The sequence below is a fragment of the Brienomyrus brachyistius genome, chromosome 14, assembly GCF_023856365.1.
Source record: "Brienomyrus brachyistius isolate T26 chromosome 14, BBRACH_0.4, whole genome shotgun sequence".
In the NCBI taxonomy this organism is placed as follows: Eukaryota; Metazoa; Chordata; class Actinopteri; order Osteoglossiformes; family Mormyridae; genus Brienomyrus; species Brienomyrus brachyistius.
This window is the reverse complement of record NC_064546.1, coordinates 6,320,001-6,343,488: the sequence shown is the minus strand read 5'-3', so window position 1 is coordinate 6,343,488 and position 23,488 is coordinate 6,320,001. Positions and strand designations below refer to the sequence as shown.

The 23,488-nt window shown below is 41.2% G+C and overlaps 3 protein-coding genes across 10 annotated transcripts in view; 2 read left to right on the top strand and 1 right to left on the bottom strand.

Annotated features, from left to right (window-relative positions):
• Positions 1–3,596, top strand: part of map4k5 (mitogen-activated protein kinase kinase kinase kinase 5) — a 113,881-nt gene extending 110,285 nt beyond the window's left edge. For all 3 annotated transcript variants that reach the window (XM_048974129.1, XM_048974130.1, XM_048974128.1), the window contains exon 33: positions 2,735–3,596. In XM_048974129.1, the coding sequence (XP_048830086.1) occupies positions 2,735–2,822 (88 nt within the window). In that variant the 3' untranslated portion in view covers positions 2,823–3,596. The remainder of the gene's footprint in view (positions 1–2,734) is intronic.
• Positions 3,597–5,443: 1,847 nt separating this feature from the next.
• dmac2l (distal membrane arm assembly component 2 like) lies at positions 5,444–13,113 on the bottom strand. 6 transcript variants are annotated; one of them, XM_048974186.1, is made up of 5 exons: positions 12,963–13,113; positions 12,413–12,538; positions 10,793–11,001; positions 6,785–6,956; positions 5,444–6,120 (listed from the first exon to the last, which is right to left on the bottom strand). In XM_048974186.1, the coding sequence occupies exons 2-5, from the start codon at positions 12,520–12,522 to the stop codon at positions 6,009–6,011; spliced, it is 603 nt and encodes a 200-aa protein (XP_048830143.1). In that variant the 5' UTR covers positions 12,523–12,538; positions 12,963–13,113; the 3' UTR covers positions 5,444–6,008. The 6 variants fall into 6 exon arrangements, with proteins under 6 accessions (XP_048830143.1, XP_048830141.1, XP_048830142.1 ...); XM_048974184.1 differs by having other exon boundaries at positions 12,929–13,088; XM_048974185.1 differs by having other exon boundaries at positions 12,413–12,544; positions 12,885–13,086.
• A 17-nt stretch (positions 13,114–13,130) lies between these two features.
• The window catches only part of l2hgdh (L-2-hydroxyglutarate dehydrogenase), a 15,023-nt gene continuing 4,665 nt past the window's right edge, over positions 13,131–23,488 (top strand). The window contains exons 1-4 of the mRNA XM_048974166.1: positions 13,131–13,434; positions 16,500–16,615; positions 23,007–23,158; positions 23,461–23,488. The exon at positions 23,461–23,488 is cut by the window's right edge and continues 104 nt beyond it. Coding sequence (XP_048830123.1) covers positions 13,334–13,434; positions 16,500–16,615; positions 23,007–23,158; positions 23,461–23,488 — 397 coding nt within the window. The 5' untranslated portion in view covers positions 13,131–13,333. The remainder of the gene's footprint in view (positions 13,435–16,499; positions 16,616–23,006; positions 23,159–23,460) is intronic.

The following is a 23,488-nucleotide window of genomic DNA, read 5'->3' as shown; positions in this document are numbered from 1 at the left end:
TTCAGACATTACACAATGGAAAAAGATATGGTGTGTGTCATACAAATGTTGTGTAATGCAGTTAGGGGTGGGCGATCTTCCCAAAAAAATCATATCGCAATCTTTATAACACGCAATTGCGATCCATAATCTGAATTGCAATATTTCTTAATATACTGTCAAGAATACCCTGATCAAACAAGCCCAAGGACTTACCTATTAGCATCACTTTAAACACAATTTTGCATTAAAGACACTGTTTTCAAAGTGGTAATTAAATCAGTTAAGCTTTATTTACTATATACTGTATAAAGCCATGTCAGATGCTTCCTTTTAAGGTGGCTGAATATATTTGTTGTATTACCTCTGCAAGTGCCGATCGTAGCCAAACCAATTTTACAGATAACTTTGCTTTGTGTAATATCTGACTGTGCATGATGGATTCACACCTCACGTGTCTGCGCATGTGCAGCATTACACTTTACAATATATTTTATGACGGTAACCGATTTTTTGTCACTACATTTCACATCTTCATGACCCAATAGAAAGTGTTTCTCAATACCAAGAACAAAAAGTCCGTACTTGTGGTCTTGGCAAGACTAATATAACAAACTTAGGCCACAACAAATCATGGTCTCATTTGGTGAGGATACAACCAAAGTATCCCTGATATTTTGAGTAGGGCAAGAACGATATCCATGGATTTTTACCATCCTCTTTACTTCTGTTCTTGAGATTGGAACTGGCCTTCAGCAATGGAAGATGACATAAAAAGGGTACAGGAGAACACAAATACAGTGATGTATGCATATTGAGAAACACCCCTGGTCCCATCATTTCTTTTCACTACATCAGATTCAGTTTACAGTCTGCGTATGAGCAGTCTTCACTAGCCCAGGATGGGATATTAAGTCACATATCCCAATTTTGGATTCTTTGTGTTCTCTGTCTGTTCAGTGAAAGTTCTGCATAGCACCTGTACTTGCTTGAGTGTGTCTTTATGGGTCTCGTTAGGTACCCTGGTCATGGTGGGTGACTGTATATGTATACAGTACTGTGCAAAAGTCTTAGGCACTCAAAAGAAATGTTTAACACTTTATCTGGGTAGTAAGTGCACATTTTCTTAGAACAAAAAATATAATTTAACACAAGAACATATGAAAATTACGAGTAACACAATAAAAACTAGTAAAAATGTCTTCTGTTCTCCAAAAAGTTACTGATATCTACTTGGATGGCTAGATGAACACCACTTCAGTTCCCAAACTTCTTAGTGGCACCCAAACCATTCTATGTATTTATTAAATTTCACCACCAGCTCGCTTAATTAATTAGCTAAAAAAAGTGAACAAGATAGTGAATAGATATATGAGGTGGGATAGTGGTCAGGTCAAAACATACACGGGTGTATTGTATGGTTGCTGGAAATAATAGGGTTATTTTAGCAGAGGTTTTGAAATGGCTAAGCTGACACATTTTGCTAGGCGTAACAGCATAGTTTTACACCAACATGACAGTTAATTAAACATAATGATTTTTTTGGCTGCCCAAGACTTTTGCACAGTACTGTATGTTCAGAATGAACCAAAGCTATAAGTACACCGAAATAGTATGTTGCTGAGTAGGAGTAATTTCAACTGATGGAGATATAAACTAATATTTCATATACTGTATGGGATACTTAGTTGCAACAAGTCCATAGAAATAGAAGACTGTTGTGAACATTTAAAATGACAAGCAAAGAAAACGTTTTTTCCCCCAGTGAGCACAATCATTAACACCAGTTCTTGCTAAACAATAAAGCCACCCCTGTAGTTTACTGTAAATATAGAAAATAGTTTGCTGTAAAATGGCAGGATAAACAGATCTGACAGTACCAGGAAATATAATGCAGAATATAATGCAGTGCAGAATTGGACGGTACAAATCAGGCTGGTGATATGGATCATGCCTCATTCTACTAGATGATTGGCCAATTTATATCATGTGTCTCTATCACAGGGTCTCTCATGTGATATATTTGAAAAAGAGTTCAGTGTGAGGAACTGAGGAAGTGTGGTATAAATCGAGTAGTGCCACATTATTATTGGCCATCGAAGTTTTATGTGAAGTTCGTAAGTATTAGAAGGTGGATGTAAAACATCAAAATCTCTGTGATTCCCATGAAAAGTAGATCATGAATGTCTTCCAGATCACCCACCCCTAGTTGCAGTTAAATTGTGTGTGTGCCTGTTTATGTAGGGTGACCAGATAATCCATGTCAGGGAGGACACATTGAGCTAGGACAGGTTTTTTAAAATACCATTTTAATTAAAAGAACCTGGATCTCAGTCAAGCACAGAGTTATTGCTGCGTGCTGATTGGTCAGTCTCCTATAATCATACATATGCCACTAATGTTAATGTGTAACAGCTGGATGAGTTTTTCAATCAAACCAGTCAAAGCACAATAAGAAGTGAGCTATTTAGTCAAGCACAGGTGCCTTTCAGTTTTAAAGTAGTTTGAAAAACCTGGAGTAGCTTGAAGTGTCCTCCCTGACATGTATTATCTGCTCAGCCTATGTGTATGTTTGGGTGCGCATGTGAATCACAAACACCTCAGTTAATTTTTTTCCATGCTAAATTGCATATTTTGCATGTTATCAGATGCTGGCCTTTTTATGATATTTTCCACGTTATCCTTTAATTGGGCAAATTGGGAATTAAGGATCTATTCTCTATACCTATTGTAACTATTCTTTCTGCTCTGACAGGGTGGTGGTCCTGGAAAGTCGGCCAACAGACAATCCCACAGCTCTGAGCAACCTTTACATACTCGCTGGCCATGAAAACAGTTATTAGTTCAACTTCCTGCTTCCACTAAGAAGACTGTTGGTGGTGGCAGCAGAACATGGAGCTTTCATTTTGTTGGGAGATGCAGAACAAAACAGTGTTTTACATAGCTGTTCTGTAAACACATACATATGCCCCGTTTCATTCATGCACACAGGGCAGCCTTTGCCTACAGGGTGACAGGTGTGATGTGTCAGTTCTGAGGCTGCTTTAGGTAGTTTGTGGGCCATTGTGAGAATTTTAGTACCTAACCAATTCCCACACAGTCCTACACATTTAAAAATAAGCCCATGCTGGTATAAATGGTCAGTAAAATATATAAACAGGTTTGCATATGTGCCATATATTCTATGCTCATTAAAGTGAGATTGGCATTTGAAAAATGTGATTTAGAATAACAGGAGTACATGCAACAAACAATGTTAATCTGAATTAGAAACTAAAAAAAAAAATGAAATATTCATTTCACAGTACATGGTTCAACTGGCTAATGTAAATTATTTATTGAATTACAAATGTATTTACTTTAACAGTGTTAACCAGTGACAGAGTTTTGGGAGACAGATGACACGGCTTCTCTGGGATTGAAACAAAAGTTTCCCAAGGAGCTTTGCATTATGTACGGCTTTTGTAATATAGAACTGCTTCACTCTTCTTGATTGTTTTTACTTTGAGTATTGGAATATAGTATAAATTAAAACTGTACTGGCTTGTTACATTTGCTCAGTGTGTATTATATAAGCAGCTTTGTAGATTTTTGTGATATAAAGCTTGGTCATCATATCTGCATTTTCCTTCAATTACTAAATTTATACTACATGAATTTCATAATACCTGTTATGTTTTAAGAATATATACAAACACATAATATAGGACAAGTCACAAACTCATGTTGCAGTTAAATATACTGCTCAAAAAACTGAACACTTTGAAAACATATCAGATCTCATTGGGGGAAAAAAATCCTGCTGGATATCTATGCCAATTCTGGTATTTCATGACAAATGCCAATCGAGCTCCACGGTGCTGGACAGTGAGCACAGGGCCCACTAGAGGATGTTGGGCCCACAGGCCACCCTCATGAAGTCTGTTTCTGATTGAATTTTGTAGGGTTCTGGCAGTGCTCATCCTGTTCCTCCTTGCACAAAGCAGATGATACCGGTCCTGCTGATGGATTAAGGGCTTTCTACGGCCCTGTCCAGCTCTCCTAGAGTGACTGCCTGTCTCCAGGAATCTTCTCCATGCCCATGAGACTGCTTGGAGAGACAAAAAACCTTCTGGCAATGGCACGTATTGATGTGCCATCCTGGAGGAGTTGGACTACCTGTGGAACCTCTATAGGGTCCAGGTATCGCCTCATGCTACCAGTAGTGACACTGATTGTAGCCAAATGCAAAACTAGTGAAAAAAACAGTCAGAAGGGATGAGGAGAGAAAAACATCAGTTGCCACCTGTTAAACCATTCCTGTTTTGGGGGTCGTCTCATTGTTGCGCCTCTAGTGCTAGCTGTTAATTTCATTAACACCAAAGCAGCTGAAACTGATTGACAACACCCTTTGCTACTTAACTGACCAGTTCAATATCCCAGAAGATTAACTGACTTGATGCTATACTCTGATTAAAATGTGTTTCTTTAATGTTTTTGAGCAGTGTATAAACACTGTGAACAACTGATGTCAAGGTTTATTATCTTAAAGAACATCTGAAAATATTACCAATATTCCAAGAACATACTACATTACTGATTTACTAATGTATTTACTGATACATTACGTTATAAGTTCATCACTCTGGGCATACACTTGTAACAGGAAGATCATTCAGTATTATTTCAATTTCAATTTGAAGTATTTGCATCACCATTTTGATTTTGATTAAATTTGGAATGTGAATTATACATACATTCTACAGCTCAAGAATGTTTTAAATTCACAAACACTAAATGAAAAAAATGCAGATCATGAGATGTACTTTTGACCTTGAAAAAGAAACAAACTTCTGTACTCTTTTGAGCTTTCCAAAGAGCTAAAGTTGAGCCATGTAGTTGTAATAGTAAGAGTTACAGCTCATAACAAAACAGTCTGAATTATAATTATTTTGCTAGCTGCTGTACATAAAAGGCATGAGTCAAAGGGATTTTTTTCATCAAAAATGGTGATGCAAAGGTCATTTGTTGAATTAAAATGAAACAACCCAGGAACAAGGTCTGAGTTCATATTTTCCTTGAATATAAAGTAAAATACTATATGCGTCTAGCTTAATTCGATAGCAGAAATTGACAGATAATGCTGTCCATAACAGTGGCATAAGGAGACATTTTACTAAAGGGCTGTCGCAATATAGTAGGTTTCTGCATTCTTGGCTTTCCAAATAGCTGTTGATACCCAGCACCATTCGTAAAAATAAACAAACTGGGCAATGCCAGATTTATTTTTATTTTTTTTAACAAATTTAGTTTGAAAGTGGTGTTGATCTACTCATCCATGCTTTTTCAAACCCTCTGCAACCTGTACAGGATAAGCTGAAAATATTACAAGAACTGTCATAAACCCAACTACCATATTCTTACTAGAAGTTCACACGGTTTAATCATGGATCAAGTTATTCTTGTTTACAGAAAATGCTCTCTGTCAGAATAATATGTCCATTTTATTAGGATTTGTGGTTCCAGCAATTCTCTGCTCTATCAGTTGCAGCATATTGGGAAATTATGAATATTGTCTTGTTAACATTCCCAAACATTTGAACGGTTTTTTTAATCAGAGGAATTCCTTTACGAAAACACTATGATTATGTGTATTAGAGTAAATAAAAATGGACTGTGACAATGGCTAGGAAACGTATGGGCTACAGGCCCAAAGACTTAAATGATAAATTCATTTTAGTAAATTCAAATCATTCACAAGCTTGTTTTTAGCTTTGAAACTGGACAGTGAATTGTTTTTACCCTGATCTGAAAAAGCAATATAATACTGACAAAAAGTGAGATTTTCTTGACTGCCGCCATTTATTCCATCCTCTTTCCCATATTGTTGATGAAATACCATATCCTTAAGTGAATTACAGTTTCTACATTTTGTTTACTCCCTTTCATAGGGAGTACTTCAAAGAACTAGTAATACAGAGCATTTTATTTGTCCATGATCAGCAGCCCCTATGAAGTGTTTCAGCTTAAAAACTGATTACACTGAAAGATCACAACAGTTCCTCCATAATATTCAACTTGGGAAGAGCTGTCTGCAGTGTCCTTATGGTCATCTTCTCCTTCACCCCTGGAAGGTCCTTGAGAAACAGGTGCTCCAGGTTTCTACAGCAAACCACACAAACAACTAGTCCTACTCAATCCAGGTAAGTAGTGGTTGCAGAGATTTTTTTTTATATGATTTACAATTGTCTGTGAAGATTCTCAGTCAATAATTTATAATTATTTTGAATAGTGGTACACCACTCAGTCAGTGCTTCACTGCAACTGTTAATCAAGTTCTCTCTCGCAGCCACATCTAAGGAGGTTGGCTACAGAGCATTAAGGTCTTAGGAGACTGGGACTGCAGCCAAGCATGGGCAATCTGGATTTTCCACCTCATATAGTTCTCTGGTTTTCTTTTCTCTGTGCTCACTGTTGTACATACAATGGCTTAAAACTGGAAAGTGTCCTTTTCCCTAATCAGAAATTTATACTGCAGGAACTGCAGATGAATATCATCCAAGTAAATTAGAATCACCTGCTTGAAATCTAAGGCCTGCCAGAAGGAGCCAATAATAGAGTTAGGGCCATTTTAGAATTTCTCATGCAATTTATTGTAAATTACTACTATTTTGTTTGTTCCACTACAAATCCCAACAAAAGAAATGAATAATTTGGATACCAATCAATTTTAACAGTTTATTGGAAATTAATTATTTGTGAACAGATGCCAAAATTTTGGGTCCAAACTATCTAGAAACTACTACATTTCACAGATTTCACATACCTGAGTTTGTGCAGGGCAATGATGCCTCTGTCAGTCACATTGCCACACGAGATGAGCTCCATTTTACGTAGACTGCACTGTAGGTTTTCAATTTTGCTCAGTCTCTCTAAACAAGTATCTTCCATATAAACACACTTGTTAAACCGTATCTCCTCTAAGTATTTCAGACCATCTAAAAGGGAAAAAAGGGAAAACAATGATTCCTCATATCCATCTTGAAGCAACAGTGAAATATTTCCAGCATTTCATTTTCTATTTTTTGATCATACTGGTAGCAGACTGCAAGTGGTTTATTACACCATTCATGAATCTATACTTGACCTTCTAAATCTGTGGCTGATTATATCTTGTCAAATGGTAAACATAAATTTGCAAAAAAAAATCATTTATTTTTTATAAAAAAAAATAACTTGTATGATATGGTTTCATTGCAGGTATCTTTATATGATAATATACACACAAACTGATTACATGTTCTTTTTCATTAAAACGCCATGAATTACCACCTCATCGTGGTGGAGGAGTTTGTGTGACTGTGATCCTATGAGCTATGTTGTCAGGGGCAATTGCCCCTGCTCGGGTCTCCTAAGGCAACTTGGTCCTAGGTGAGTGGCCAGACAGACAGCAAGGACAAGTTACAGCAATGTGACCCTGCCCAGGGGTGCGCTTTCCAAAGCTTCCGTTGGCAAACTACATGGCTGGACCCATTCAAGTTGCATGGTTCCAACTATGTATGGTGCTATCATGGTTACCAACTATGCTTTTGAGAAACGCACCCAGATTTGGGAGACCAGGGCCCCATTCTGGAGTGAGGCCTGGGGGGGCCCCAAAGGTGAGCATCCATTGACTGGGCCTCTACCCATGGAGCCCAGCCAGGCACATAGCCCAAAGCAATTACATGGGTCTGGCCTTTTGTGGGCCCATCAATGGCAGGAGGATGCATGGGAGTTTGGCGCAATGTAGATCACATGGCTATCGAAGGCAGGGGCCTTGCCAGACCGCTTATCAGCTACCAAATCTGGGACATGGAATGTAACCACTCTGGTGGGAAAGGAGCCTAAGCTGGTGCAGGAGGTACAGTGATACTGACCAGATATAGTCAGGCTCACCTCAACTCAAGGCTCAGGCTCTGGACCCAACCTCTTGGACAAGGGCTGGACTCTATTCCACTCTGAAGTTGCCCATGGTGAGAGACACTGGGCAGGTGCAGGTTTACTCATGGCCCCCAGTGCACCTGGCACTAAGGGCACCCTACTCCTCAGTTCGAGGATTGATTTTGTCACTCTATATTCGGATCTACAACCGCATGTTTTGGACACTTCGGTGAACAGAGAAGCTGAGCTGTCAACTGATCACCACCTGGTGGAAAATGCCAGATAGATATGGCAGACCCAAAGGCATAGTCATGGTGTGCCAGGAGCATCTGGCAGAGGACCCTGTCAGAGAGATCTTCAAACCACACTACCAACAGAAATTCTCTTCCTTCCCAAGGAAGGCTGGAGATATTGTGCCTGAATGGGTGATGTTCTGGGCTCTGGGCTGCTATTGCTGAGGTGGCTGTGTGGACCTGTCGTTGTAAAGTTGTTTGTGCCTGTCGCAGTGGAAAACCCCAAACCCGGGGGTGAACACCAGTAGTAAAGGGAGCTGTTAAGCTGAAGTTCCTGAAAGCACTTGATATTCTTGAGCAACATTATGTGGAGGTTATGGACAGTGACTTTGGACTGAAGAACTGGAGTGGCGGTCCCAATCTTTAAGAAAGGAAACAGAGTATCTGTTCTAACTTCAGGGGGATCACAATCCTCAGCCTCCTTGGGAAGATCTTTGCCAGGATACTAGAGGAGGGTCTGTCTGTTGATCAAATCTCAGATCCAGGAGGAACAATGCAGATTCCGTCCTGGTCAGAGAACACTGGAGCAGCTCTTCACCCTCACAGGGATACAGGGGGGTTCATGGGAGTTTGCTCAACCTGTCTATATGTGTATAGTTAACTTGAAAAAGGCATACGACCATGTCCCTCACGGGGTCCTGTGGGCAGTGCACCAGGAATATCGGGAATGGGGTCCATTGTTGCGGGCTATCAGATCCCTAAACAAACGGAGCGAGAGTTTGCTTCACATTGCTACAGTTAGTCAGACTCGTTTCCGGGGGGGTGATGGACTCAAAATTTCATTTTGTTACATGTTCAGCTTTCCAAGAACTCCAATATTGCATTTGCCAGTTTTAAGGCACCTGACTTAATACAGCCCTCCAGAGTATATAGTTAAAAATGCACTCAAGTGCTTACTGTAAGTCAATGGCAGAATGCACTTAAGGGTGATTAACATGTGACACACCCATATTTTGATGTTTCTCTGCCCAAAACATGCATCTACCCCAGTGGTTCTCAAACATTTTTGGACCGCAACACAATTTTTACCATGCCAGCTGATACGACCCTATAATAAAGTATAGGTTTAAATTAACGCTATGATCAAGAACACAATGGACTCTACAATTTCCACACAAACTGGATGTGCCAGTTAATTTTAAATGAAATATCTGTGGTTTGGCTTCTTGGATTGGTTAAGCACTAATTTTGTGCTAAGCATTTGCAGACCCAAAACCCATTTATATATATATATCCATCCATCCATCCATCCATTTTCCAAACCGCTTATCCTATTGGGTCGCGGGGGGTCCGGAGCCTATCCCGGAAGCAATGGGCACGAGGCAGGGAACAACCCAGGATGGGGGGCCAGCCCATCGCAGGGCACACTCACACACCAGTCACTCACACATGCACACCTATGGGCAATTCAGCGACGCCAATTAGCCTCAGCATGTTTTTGGACTGTGGGGGGAAACCGGAGTACCCGGAGGAAACCCCACGACAACATGGGGAGAACATGCAAACTCCACACACATGTGACCCAGGCGGAGACTCGAACCCGGGTCCCAGAGGTGTGAGGCAGCAGTGCTAACCACTGCACCACCATGCCGCCCCTTATATATATATATATATATATATTCTACAATTTGGCTGGGAAATCTGATTGTGGATCAGCATAAGAGCTTGCTAGTTATAAAATGCTTATGTTTCCAACTCTGCGTGACCTATGGGTTGAGAATCGCTGATCTAGCCTAAGTGCACTTGAACCCTAGACTTGAGTCAATTTGAGAACATGTCAAAAAAGCACCCAGCTATGCGCTTTGAGAGAACTGATCCCTCTGTCTATTGTTATTAATATATATATTTTGAGTATGTTTTCAAAACTGATCCAAAGAAATTCAAATAAAATATTACCCCAATTTTGCATGTAATTAAGTAAAATGAGTTTGAACCGTTGCCTTTATTTGCAACTGAATTGCATTTTTACTGAATGTCTTTTTAAAATATATTTCTAGCCACCAACACAAGCATTTCATAAACTCAATTATTTGCTCAACTCGTCTGCATGCTAATGATTTTTGTTTGTGCATCCAAAATATTTTCCCTAACACTGTGGTACCACTTTAAAAAAATAAGCGTGCAGCCTTGTAAAATATCACCATATTGTCCACCATATGCAGCAATAACAAAAAGTTTGATCCTGTCCATAACAATAAGCCTCATATTTCATTAACCCTTCTCTTTGCTGTAAATGTAATCAATTACAGTTTCTCACCCATACAATACCTGTAAGTATGAAAGTACCCATTTTTGAATTATTGTTCTAACAAGCAAAGCATCTGTGGCAGCAGCAGACAGGTGCTAAAAGCATATGCATGCTCTGAAGTCCACGGGATACAATAAAATTATAGCTAACTAGTGTAAAAACTGGTGGGAGGCAGGGAACCCTCCACAATAGATAGGCATTTCAATTATGGAGTTGTGTCCCCCCCATATCAAACTCTCTGCTATGCCCTTGACAAGTAATTGATTCTGGTTGGATGTTCTTCAGTCACTTGGGTGAGTGGTTGAAACTAAATTGCATACCAGTGATTGTGGTTGCTTTCTTTCATTCCTGCTACAGAATGCCTGACACTTACCCAAATGGTCAAATCCCCGGTACATGATACAAGACTCTGTAGCATCAATGGCCTCAATCTTGTATCTGCCCAAAGGGCCAGTGGGCAACCCATTGTAGTCCTGCTGCCAGCGATCAAAACCCTGATACCTTACTTTAGCTCCACATCGCAATAGCCATTCTGATGCTGCACGGTCTGGACCCACTTTCTTAATTCGATCATAATCCACTCTGGAAAAAGAATAATAAAAATCCAAGTTACATTTAAATACACTGAACAAAAATATAAACGCAACACTTTTGTTTTTGCTCCCATTTTTCATGAGATGGACTTAAAGACCTACAATTCATTCCAGATACACAATATTACCATTTCTCTCAAACATTTCTCACAAATCAGTCTAAATGTGTGATAGTGAGCACTTCTGCTTTGCTGAGATAATCCATCCCACCTCACAGGTGTGCCACATCAAGATGCTGATCTGACATCATGGGTAGTGCACAAGTGTACCTTATACTGCCCACAATAAAAGGCCACCCTGGAATGTGCAGTTTTGTCTCACAGCAAAATGCCACAGATGCCACAAGCATTGAGGGAGCGTGCAATTGGCATGCGGACAGCAGGAATGTCAACCAGATCTGTTGCTCGTGCATTGAATGTTCATTTCTCAACCATAAGCCGTCTCCAAAGGCGTTTCAGAGAATATGGCAGTACATCCAACTGGCCTCACAACCGCAGACCACGTGTAACCACACCAGCCCAGGACCTCCACATCCAGCAGGTTCACCTCCAAGATCGTCTGAGACCAGCCACTCAGACAGATAATGCACGGCCCCATGTTGCAAGGATCTGTACACAGTTCTTGGAAGCTGAAAATGTCCCAGTTCTTGCATGGCCAGCATACTCACCGGACATGTCACCCGTTGAGCATGTTTGGGATGTGCTTGACCGGCGTATACGACAGCGTGTACCAGTTCCCACTAATATCCAACAACTTCGCACAGCCATTGAAGAGGAGTGGACCAACATTCCACAGGCCACAATTGACAATCTGATAAACTCTATGCGAAGAAGATGTGTTGCATTGCATGAGGCAAATGGTGGTCACACCAGATACTGACCGGTTCTGAGTCCCCAGACCCCCAATAAAGCAAAAAACTGCACATTCCAGGGTGGCCTTTTATTGTGGGCAGTATAAGGTACACCTGTGCACTACCCATGATGTCAGATCAGCATCTTGATGTGGCACACCTGTGAGGTGGGATGGATTATCTCAGCAAAGCAGAAGTGCTCACTATCACACATTTAGACTGATTTGTGAGAAATGTTTGAGAGAAATGGTAATATTGTGTATCTGGAATGAATTGTAGGTCTTTAAGTCCATCTCATGAAAAATGGGAGCAGAAACAAGAGTGTTGCGTTTATATTTTTGTTCAGTATACTTCCTCGGTAATAGTCGGTAGTACTCTTGTATATTTAAAGATGTAGTGCTAGCATTCTTTTATTCCCCAGTTACTAAAGGCAACTCTCAAAAAGAAGCAGTTTATATTCATCTGTTGTGTGTGTTGTGGCAGACGTTGTACTGTCGCAAAAACGTTCAAAGCTCTTAGAAATTTTACTGTTAAAAACGCGGTATCTTACTTGTTGAAAACGGCGTTTAACCAACCCCAGAACGGTCTAGCGCTTGCTTTTGGTGCGGCAATCTGCAGGGCCAGGGGTGTGTGTGCAGTCTTGACCAACAGGATAATCATTGTTGCCTTCAAAAGTCTGAACGTTTAACGAAAAATTTAAAAATTAAAGGCGGTAAATTATTAATTGTGATGTGCGAAATATTAAAACAGTTTTAAAAGCGCTTTTAATTGCAGTTTAAATTACATTTAAATAAATACATATTTTTCTTATGCAATACAATTATCTGAGGAGGCAGAAAAATTTGAATTACAGATCAAATGTGTGGACGCATATGCAGAGAGTTTATTCACTGAATTGAGAACTATTTCTGAATATAGAGTGTGCAACCAGATGGGTTTTTTTTACGGATTAATAGTTCAATAAGTTATCCGTTTAACAGACACCTGCTCGGTAAGTCAACCAAAAACCAAGTATTACTTATCTGCAAAGCTGTGTCAATATCACTGCTTGATCAGTAGCTCCTACCCGATTTGCAAGTCGCACGTCCGCGCATACGTACCCCACATAGCGTTTTACGGCACTGCCGCTATGCTGAACGTCATAAGCCGTCAATATGGATACATTTCCCGTTGTAGCAGAAAGTGCATGTATCGGAGCCAGACCCGCTTGTGGCTAAACAGGCAACATAGTAAAATGTAGTATGGTGTGCACATGCGCGAAGATAGCTTGCACGTCTGCGCGTGCGCACTGTAAAACGAGGAGGAGCAGTCTTCAGTGTTTTTGTTTGTAATTTTCTTTTTAAGTTGGCGTTGTCATTGAGTGTGAAAGGTCATGTTGGCTACTTGGTAGTAATTTAGCAAATAGGTTGCCGTACATTCCAAATTCCGAGTCGTTCACGAATGATCAAAAGAGCATTTTTTTACAACGATAATGATCCCTACTCTAATAAATACCTTTTCAAACTGTTCGTTGATTTTCATGAAAAACACTAGTAAGTTCTCGAAATGCATTCGGGTGAGGTATCAGCACAGGTAAGGCAAGTTGGGTTTTAATTGTAGAACTTACTACGTTCTACGATATGTTGTATAAACTTGGGCACATATACTAGCGGTAGCGATTGTGATGAGTAATAATTTTGCCTGTGTCATAAATCGATTCTGTAAAAACCATGGTTTGTGTTAAAAGTAAGTTGTGGGATTTTGTCAAGTATTATGGCGTTTATATGGTTATATGTTCTAGTTAAAGTCGTGCCTTAAGCAGGTTTATTGGAAATATTTATTAGGGTTATTCCAGCTTAACTGAAAAATTGCCTTTGCATCACCATTTTTGATTTTGATGGAAATTTTCCATGTGAATTACACGCCACGCAGAGCTCAGAAATGATGATGATTTTTTTTATTATTATTATTTAGTGTTATGTTCGCTTTGAAGTATCGGGCCTAATCTACACCTCAGTTAAAGTTTTTTTTTTTTTTTTTTAAATACAATTCTGCCTCAGCTATAGCTCGTTGGAAAGCTCATAAAGAGTTATTTTAGTGGTGTGCCTGGACTACATCTTGCAAGATACAGGAGATATTCTTTGTCAAGTTTTTCAAAACTTTTTACTCTCTTCAGGCTACACTTCAGGTTTTTTTTTTATTATTAAATTAGTGGAAAAGAGAGCGTAGTGTAGGGTACAGTTAGGTTTTTTTTGTAAATTCAGAACCTCACAACTTATACACCCTTTTTAATAATACGTTTTTATTGTTTGAAAGCAGGTAAAGAGTACATTCTTCACAATTTAATGAAAAAAATACCCCTCCCCCAGCATGCCCTTTTGAGACAAAAAAAATTGTATTTAAAAAAGCTTGTACACTTTCGGAGTGCATGTTTCATGAAGGGGACTGAGTAGCAGGTCAGTGTTTTGCAGATAAGTATTCAAAATACATTTCTTCTTCATTATATTCACTTTTTAAATAACCAAAAGTAGTAAAACGTGTAATTCGCAAAGGAACATAGATTTATGCAGTTGAGTTTGACCATGAAAACATACCTACTGAGTTTTATATCGAGCTATAGGTGAGCTATATTGTCGCTGCAATAGTTGGAGAAAGTTACACTTCATAAAACCACAATTTTGGGGTATAGTAAAGGTGCTGTATCTTACGGAGCTCCTAAAGCGACAAAGGATGAAAAAAAACGGCAGAAGGAAAAAAAGTAATGTTTTGCGTTATAACCCAAAACCTTTGCGATATAACCCCCATGTTTTAGTAGTAATGCAACAATAAAATCAGTTGACTAGCGTACTTTTGGTCATTCAAGTACAACTTCCAAAGCCGCTGTTTGCATGATGTGGTTGATCCCCGCTTCGCTTAATCTAATTTAATGGTTAAAAAAACTTTAGATTTCAGTGTGGTACGATATGATTGTTTAATTCATAATTAGTCATTTGTAAACACGCCTTGGTAAAACTTCAGTAAAAATGCTAATTAATGCTAATCTGTTGAGGTTGATTTAAGCCTGAAGAATTGTTCGTTTTTTGTTGTTTCGTTTTTATAATATTAGTGCTGTACATTGCCATGAAGGGGGACCTAGAAACATTTATTAGGTCAAGAGAAGTACCAGAAGCACTCCTGCTGGATCAAGTTCTTTTAAAATCAAACGCACATCCTCTTTTCTCACGAAGTCTATTTATTCTGCATTTTGCATACATCCATCGATAACAATGAAGCTGCCCAGAGTGAAAAAGCTGCTCGCGAATAAAGTCGTAGTAGTTTTTCCGTCGGAATAATCCCCTTTCACATAAAATTCTCTTAATGTCATGCCCTGCTCGTCCGATCCTCCCGTGTGCCACGCCCCCTCATCGACCCCGTGTGGATTTCTCGTGTTTACCAGCTGTTTCCTGTTGCTGTCATTAGTTCTAAGTATTTACTACACGTTTGTTTGTTTCCCCAGTCAGGTCATTAACGTTACCTGTTGTTGTTCCGTGTACTAGCCCGCAATAAAGTCATTTGTCCGTATCCACGACTCCATGTTTTCTTATCAATTATGTTCCTTACACTGACTGATTACTTGTATTTCTGGTTCAAAGTCACAACAGTTTTGAGTTATAACGCAAAACATGACTCTTTTTTTTTTTTTGTTTTTCTTCTGCTTTTTTTCTTCTCCTTTGTCCTCTTAGGGGCTCTGTAGTATCTCAATAGGAAAAAAAGCATTTCTCAGCTGCAGAAAGGAATGTGTAATTCACATGATAAATTGATTCAAAATGGTGATGCAAAAACATTTTTGGAAATTTGTTGAATTAAAAAGGGAATGGTCTATTAAAGTTATGTCAATTTGTAGTAGAAGTCAACCAATTAGTTCAGGAGGCTGATCTGGAAATTCTGCTTAATCAAGTAAATAAATTCGAGGGAGTGTATGCTTATGATTGTGAACCAGATTAAACTGATTATTATACAAACTAGATGATCTTGAAAAGGAGAAATCATCAAAATTGCTTAGCTAGCTAAGGTTGTTTCCATTTGACCAAATAAAAATGTTTTGTTGAATCTCAGTCTAGCTTACTTGAGATGTAAGAATTGTATGTGCATAACATGTGATGTTGGGAGAAATTTTAAAGTTTAACAGTTTCTTTCATTATGAAAATAATAATTTGCATTTAAGATTTGTTTCTATATTCTGTCAATTATGGTTCTTGGAAAGAAAATCAGAATCGGCAAAAATCGGCATCGGCAGGGCATACTTGCAAAAAAATATCAGAATCAGCCTACAAAATTGCAATCGGTGCATCTCTATTTTTAAATATTATTAATATTAATTATTTTTATTCAAAGTAATTTGGACAGTTTCACCACCTGACTGACATTTTTGTACTTTGAGATGAAATTGTGTACGCTGTATATTTTTGATTGTATTGAAAATATATTCATATTAAAGAGGTTTAATTTAATAATGTTAGGCATGATCTGATCTGTATTTATTAAATGATTAAAAAAAGGACAAAATATTATGCATGTCATGTCATTCACCCTAAAGCAAATTATTCTCAATTAGACAATGTTGCTGTTTGGGTCTTGTGACCACAGTAAGACCTAATGACATTGTGTTTGTGTTGCAGTTTGTACGATATGGCAATCATAGGTGGTGGAATTGTTGGCCTGGCAGCAGCAAGGGAACTTATCCTGAGACATCCTACACTAAGCTTTGTACTGCTGGAAAAGGAAAAAGAACTTGGTATGACAGGGTATCTTTGGGTGTTACAGAAGGAAATTGGCATAAGAGTATTAAAAATCAATGTATACAAGTCAGCAGTTTGCCAATACACAGAAATGCCTGTTTTAAAAGTAAATGAAAACACAGTGCAGTAATATAAAATTTAATTTTACTTAAATAGTACATTTCCACAACGTTACATTGTCACAAAGTGTTTTACATTATCCCTACCCAAAGCCCCCCAGTTAGTAATCCAAGAAGCAGAATTTTCACGAATGATAAAACTTACTTAGTAAATCTTGTGTCCATCTGGTGTGAGTATTGTATCTGAAATTGTATTTTGGTAATATTCAAATACCACTTTAATGAAGCCCAGATTTATTGATTCCCAGGTAAAATTTGCCGCAAGGTGCACTTTAGTAATTTGCAATTACTTTCTATGAGCAAAAAATTAGTTTTAGTTTACAACAATGTAAGGCTTACAAGATGAGTCTGTGCCTGGGATTTAACAATACCAGTGAAGAGGATCAAAAGGAAACATGGCTGTTTTAGTGTAAGCACTGGGTATGACTTTAAACTGCATCCAGCCCTGCAAGCAGTCCTCCAACTTAAAGGGAAAATTTTTGGGGGTTTGGTGGTGAGATTGGCATTCCAACCACCATAAAAACATTTCACAACAACTCTATGACAGTAGACTGGACTCTCTTTTGCTCTCTACCAGAGTAGCTCTGCTGTAGCTACTAATAGGAAGACTGTACACACTCTGAAGGGACAAGGGAACCCCTCATTCGAAAGAGATAGAGAGCCAATACAGTCAGGCCTGTTGGGAATCAGGACTGGTATAGTGCTAAGGAGTCACCCGCTAAACGGCAGCACTTGGGTCTAGCTAGGCATTCGGCTTGTCTGTTTGGTGTGTTGGCAATCTTCCACTGCTGTTGGGGGAGTTTTGCAAACTCTGCCTTTTAGTAGCAGCACTCTCTAAGGTATGCAGACTGGGGAGTGGCTAAATCTCTGTAGCTGGGTACACCTATTATTGGTCTGGTTTCTGTGATGGCTGTCATGCTCAGGGAGTAGCTGTTGCTGTGACTTCACCCTATGGTGTCTGAAGTCACTCCATTCAATGTGATTAGACACTCTCTGGCTGTCTTTTCTGTTGTTTCTGTATATGATCTGACTGTGGTCAGTGATATCCCAGTGAGGGAGACATTTTACTTGCATCATTGCTCATTGGGTGATGAGTGCCCACAAGGTGACCCTCCACTCCTCAAGGGTGACTATAAAGCAACCATTGGCACTAACAGGGCTGGCTGTGAGGAGTGTGTTAGTCCCCACAGGTCTAGAGACTGTGGTGAAAGTGGCTCCAAGTTCATTGAAGGAGTTAGTATGCTATCGGGCCGATAGAGAAGCCTCATTGTCCGGTAAGAGCCGCGGAGGCGGCGTGTGCGTCTACATTAACAAACTCTGGTGCACGAACTCCGCTGAATTGACTCGCCACTGCTCACCACAGATAGAGTTTTTGGTGATAAAGTGCCGCCCGTTCTACCTGCCAAGAGAATTCTCCGTGGTGCTAGTTATAGCCGTGTACCTGCCACCTAGCGTGAATGCTAACCAGGCGCTAGCCAAACTTCATGAGGCTGTTAATAAACTCCAGACTGTGCACCCGGACGGCTTTCTCATCATCGCTGGCGACTTCAACCACGCAGACCTGAAGTTAGTTCTCCCCAAATTCCATCAACACGTGGACTTTGCTACGAGGGGGGAGAACTGCCTGGACAAAGTTTACACCAACGTGCGTGGTGCCTACAAAGCAACAGTGCGCCCACACATCGGCTCTTCTGACCACACGACGGTGATGCTACTGCCCACATACTTCTCTCTGCTAAAACGCACAAGACCTTCCAAAAAAACCGTCAGAGTCTGGCCCAGTGGAGCTGTCTCAGCAATCCAGGACTGCTTTGAGTGCACGGACTGGGATGTTTTTAAAGAGGCAGCGACGCTCAATGGTTGCATCAATCTGGACAAGTTTGCAGAATCTGTGACCTGCTACATCAGCAAGTGCATAGAGGATGTTACTGTCCTTAAGAACATAACCACCAGAGCCAACGAGAAACCCTGGTTCACAGCACAGGTGCGTGCACGGCTAAGAGAGAGAGATGCTGCTTTCAGGTCTGGGAACAAAGTTGCTCTTAAAACAGCCAGAGCAAACCTCTCTCGCTCCATCCGACAGGCAAAGCGAGCACACACACAAAAGATCCACAACCACTTCAGGGACACAAAAGACTCTCGCAGTCTATGGAAAGGCATCCAGGCTGTCTCTCAATACAAGCCAGCACCAAGCAGCTGTGAGGGAGATGCCACACTTCCTGAGGAGCTGAACAAGTTCTATGCACGATTCGACACATTGAACAACACACACACGTCGAAAGCCACGCCTCCCATCACTGACAAGATCATCTCTCTGCCTGCAGTCGACGTGAGGAGAATTTTTGCCAAAGTCAACCCACGGAAGGCTGCCGGTCCAGACAACATTCCTGCTCGCGTGCTCAGAGACTGCGCTGATCAGCTGGCTGAGGTCTTCTCAGACATCTTCAACACATCACTAAGCCAGATGATCGTCCCAGCATGCTTCAAATCCACCACCATCATCCCAGTGCCAAAGAAGTCTTCAGTCTCCTGCCTGAATGAATACCGTCCCATCGCTCTGACACCCATTGCCATGAAGTGCTTCGAAAGACTCATCATGTCGCAGGTGAAAAGCAACCTCCCCCGATCACTGGACCCGCTACAGTTTGCCTATCGCACAAATAGGTCAACCGAGGACGCCATATCCACCGCACTCCACCTTTCCCTCTCTCATCTGGACAATAAAGACTCTTACGTGCGACTACTGTTCATAGACTTTAGTTCAGCCTTCAACACCATCATTCCACAAAGACTGTGTGTGAAAGTGAGCTGATTGGGACTGAGCACCTCACTCTGCAACTGGATTCTGGATTTTCTCTCAGAGAGGCCTCAGTCTGTTCGAATCGGCAACAGCGTTTCCAGCACCATCAGACTCAGCACAGGTGCTCCTCAGGGCTGCGTTCTCAGTCCACTTCTTTTCACACTGACCCATGACTGCACTGCCCTGCACAGCTCAAACCACATCATCAAATTCGCAGACGACACGACGGTGGTGGGGCTCATCAGCAACAACGATGAGTCGGCGTATAGAGATGAGGTTCAGCAGCTGTCCACGTGGTGCAGTGAGAACAACCTGTCGCTGAATGTGGACAAAACCAAGGAAATGGTTGTCGACTTCAGGAGAACTCGCCCCAGCCACACACCACTCAGCATCCATGGTTCCACGGTTGAGATGGTAAAAAACACCAAGTTCCTGGGAGTTCACTTCTCAGACGATCTCACCTGGACGACCAACATCACCTCCATCACCAAAAAGGCCCAGCAACGTCTCCACTTCCTGAGACGGCTTAAGCGAGCCAACCTCCCACCCTCACCGTGTTCTACAGGGGCACCATAGAGAGTGTCCTGACCAGCTGCATCTCCGTCTGGTTTGGAAACAGCACGGTCTCCGATAACCGACGGCTTCAAAGGATCATCAAAGCAGCTGGGAACATCATCGGTGCGTCTCTTCCATCGCTGCAAGACATCTTCAACAAGCGCTGCATCAGGAGGGCCTCCTGCATCGTGCTTGACTCCTCTCATCCTTCACACGGACTCTTCACAGTCCTCCCATCTGGCAGACGCTATCGCAGCATCAGGACTCGATCTTCCAGGCTGCGGGATAGCTTTTTCCCAGTAGCCATTAGACTCCTGAACACACTTACCCCCCCACACGCACCCGGACTGCGAACAAATTGACTCCTGCACATCTGCACTTTACACACAAACTCTGCTACAAGCATTTTTGCACTTCTGCCACTTATTTGCACATTTTCCATACATAACTATTATAACCTCCTCTACCTCTATCTCCAAGTATAGTATATTTTTTTGTATACCTTATATTTATTGATTTGTTACATGTCTCTTTCTCTCGTCTGCACTGAAAAAAACTGGAGCCACGTCATCTCGTCTCTCTATGTACCTGTACAGTATATAGCAGAGATGACAAAGTTTACTTTGACTTGACTTTGACTTTGATTGACTTTGAAAAAGGTCAGTGTCTGCAGGTCGCTGGATACTGGTTCCAGTGTTTTGAGTTGCATTATTGGACTTGATACTCCAGCAGTGGTGATGCAGCAAAACAGATCACACAGATGCAGAGGCTCCTATATAACTCTTTGCATGCAGTTTGTGTGCAGAATTAGGAAACTTAGGTGCAATTTCTGATCCTAATGTGATATGGGAGACCTTCCATGATAAGACCCTGAAGGTTGCTGAGGTTTGTGTTGGTGCTGCCGCTGTATTCAGATGGAATGTTTCATCACGCGGGGCCCTAGATGATGTTGAGAGGCGTTTCAGCTCACGGCTTGATTGTGATTCTGGTCTGTACTGCAAACTCAGAAGGACTGCTGCAAGGGCACTGAGGGCAGCTACAGAGGCATTTATTAGAGGAATCTGTGAGCAAATGAGACAACATCCGAATCTGCACGACTAAATCTGTTCCTCAGACATCAAGTCTGTTCCTCGGACAATTGTTAGTCTGGATAGGTGATGGAATGGTCTTCTGGATGACTCTGTAGTTGTGACCTGCTGGGCTAGCTACTTTGAATAGCAGTTTAAGGCTGATCCTCCGACTAGGAAGTTGGACATCTCTGGATCCACAGTTCTTGGGGGTGGTCCTCCGATTAGCTGTGAACCACCAAATCTGACAGATTGCTTGGATAATAAACCAGATGGGGGTACAGGAGGCTGCAAGGATCTATGATGTCCAGGGTGAACTTCTCTAGGCTGGTGGTAAGGCTGTCCTCCAGGTGTTGCAAGCAGTCTGCTCTGTTTTGGGAGATGGGCATCATCCCTACTGAGTGGAAAACAGGATTTGTCCCTGTCTGGAATGGGAAGGGTGATCACCTGGATTCCAGCAACTGTAGGTGGTCAACAACGCTCTTAGTCCCTGGTAAGGACCTTTATTGGAGTAGTGTCTGAAGCAGTCTGGTTTTATGCCTAAAACGTCTACCATTAATCACATCCTGGCTCAGAGTTCTCGTTGGTCGTGAACATGAAAATCGGCAGTTTCTTTGCAGCCTTTTGGTAAAGTGTTAGACTCCATTGAATGAGCTACCCTGTGGGACATCCTTAGACTGTGTGGGATTCCCCAGAAATTGCTGGATGTCATGGCTACCCTGTATACCAATTCTGTGAGTGTCGTGCAGAGTGGTGGCAGAACCTCTGTGTTCTTCCCATTGGATTCTGGGGTTTGGCAGGAGTGTTCAATTCTCTGTTCAATTCTTGCATGGACTGGGTGTTGGGCAGGGTCATAGGGTCCTACAACTTTCTGGACTCCTTACTGACCTTGACTTTGCTGATGATTCTGTGTTTTTTGCAGAGTCAGTGGAGTCTCTTAATGGGGCTCTCGAAAGACTGAGTGAGGAATCTGAGTGCCTGGGTTTGCAAGTGACCTGAATCAAAACTAAGATTCAGGCCTTTAATGACATAGCCATCAGCAGTGTGTCTTTTTGAGTGGTTCACTTACCTTGGCAGTGACATGCATATCTCTGGTGGTTCTTCCTATGAAGTTAGTAGATGGATTGGGTGAGAATGCGGGGACATAAGGTCGCTGGAATGGGATGTGTGGTACTCCTTATATCTTTGTAAGAGGATGAAGGTCCAGGTCTTTAGAGTCCTGGTGCTCTCGTTCTTGCTGTATGGCTGCGAGACATGGATGCTATCAAGTGACCTGAGACGAAGACTGGAGTTGATTTGGTACTGCATCTCTTCAGAGAATCCATGGATAACACTGGTTTGACTTTGTGTCGAATGAGGCACATTACCTAAATTGGGAACGTGTGTCAGATACCGTACTACAACCATGTGGTTCATGTCTCTAAGGGTGATCCAGCTTGCAGGCATTGCTGGGGACCTGAGAGATTGGACCAGGCCAACAGCTGGCACTTCCAGAGCGTGGGACTGGATCATGTGTTGGCCTGGGGGGTTGCCAACTGGAATCCTGAGTTGTTTCGCTGTGTGATGGGCATGGCACCGTGATGTACCAGTGCATGCTCCCCAACCTGACCTGACCTGATTGGGAGAAAACACAAAACTAAAACTGGCATCATCTCATATAAAAGCTACATGAAATAAGTTGCCATGTCAGGGTTTCTAGAAACATTTCCTGAGGATTTGAGAAACATCAACTGGGAACCAAAATCATGTGAACTTGTATGACTTCATATCATCTCTTATAATTTGGTATTTGAACTGTAAGAAAATTGCCAGTACTATGATTTTAAACATTTTTCCCTTTCACTAGCTCAACACCAGAGTGGACACAACAGTGGAGTAATTCATAGTGGTATTTACTACACCCCTGGTTCCCTGAAGGCTAAACTGTGTGTACGGGGTGCCGCATTAACTTATGAGTACTGTGAAAAGAAGGGCATCCCCTATAAAAGGTGTGGCAAGGTGAGGTGCAACCGTTGTTTAACAAGAGTCGTCTTGACACATTTGCAACAAAATAAGCCAATTGTATCCTACACTGATTAGCCATTCACTGAAGTTTTGTTGATAATTACGTGTGTTACATCAGTTGGAATGTTTAATTGTGGTCAATGGTAGTGGAGCTGAATGCCCACGCAACTTAACATTTACAGTCATAGTCCATTGGGTTGTCTGTTTTTTTGTACCTGTGGATGGATAAGACTGGTAGAATTTAATGTGTGGATTTATTTTTTTATGATAACTGGGTCCTGAATTCATATTTCCAGCTGATTGTAGCAGTAGAGAGAGAAGAGA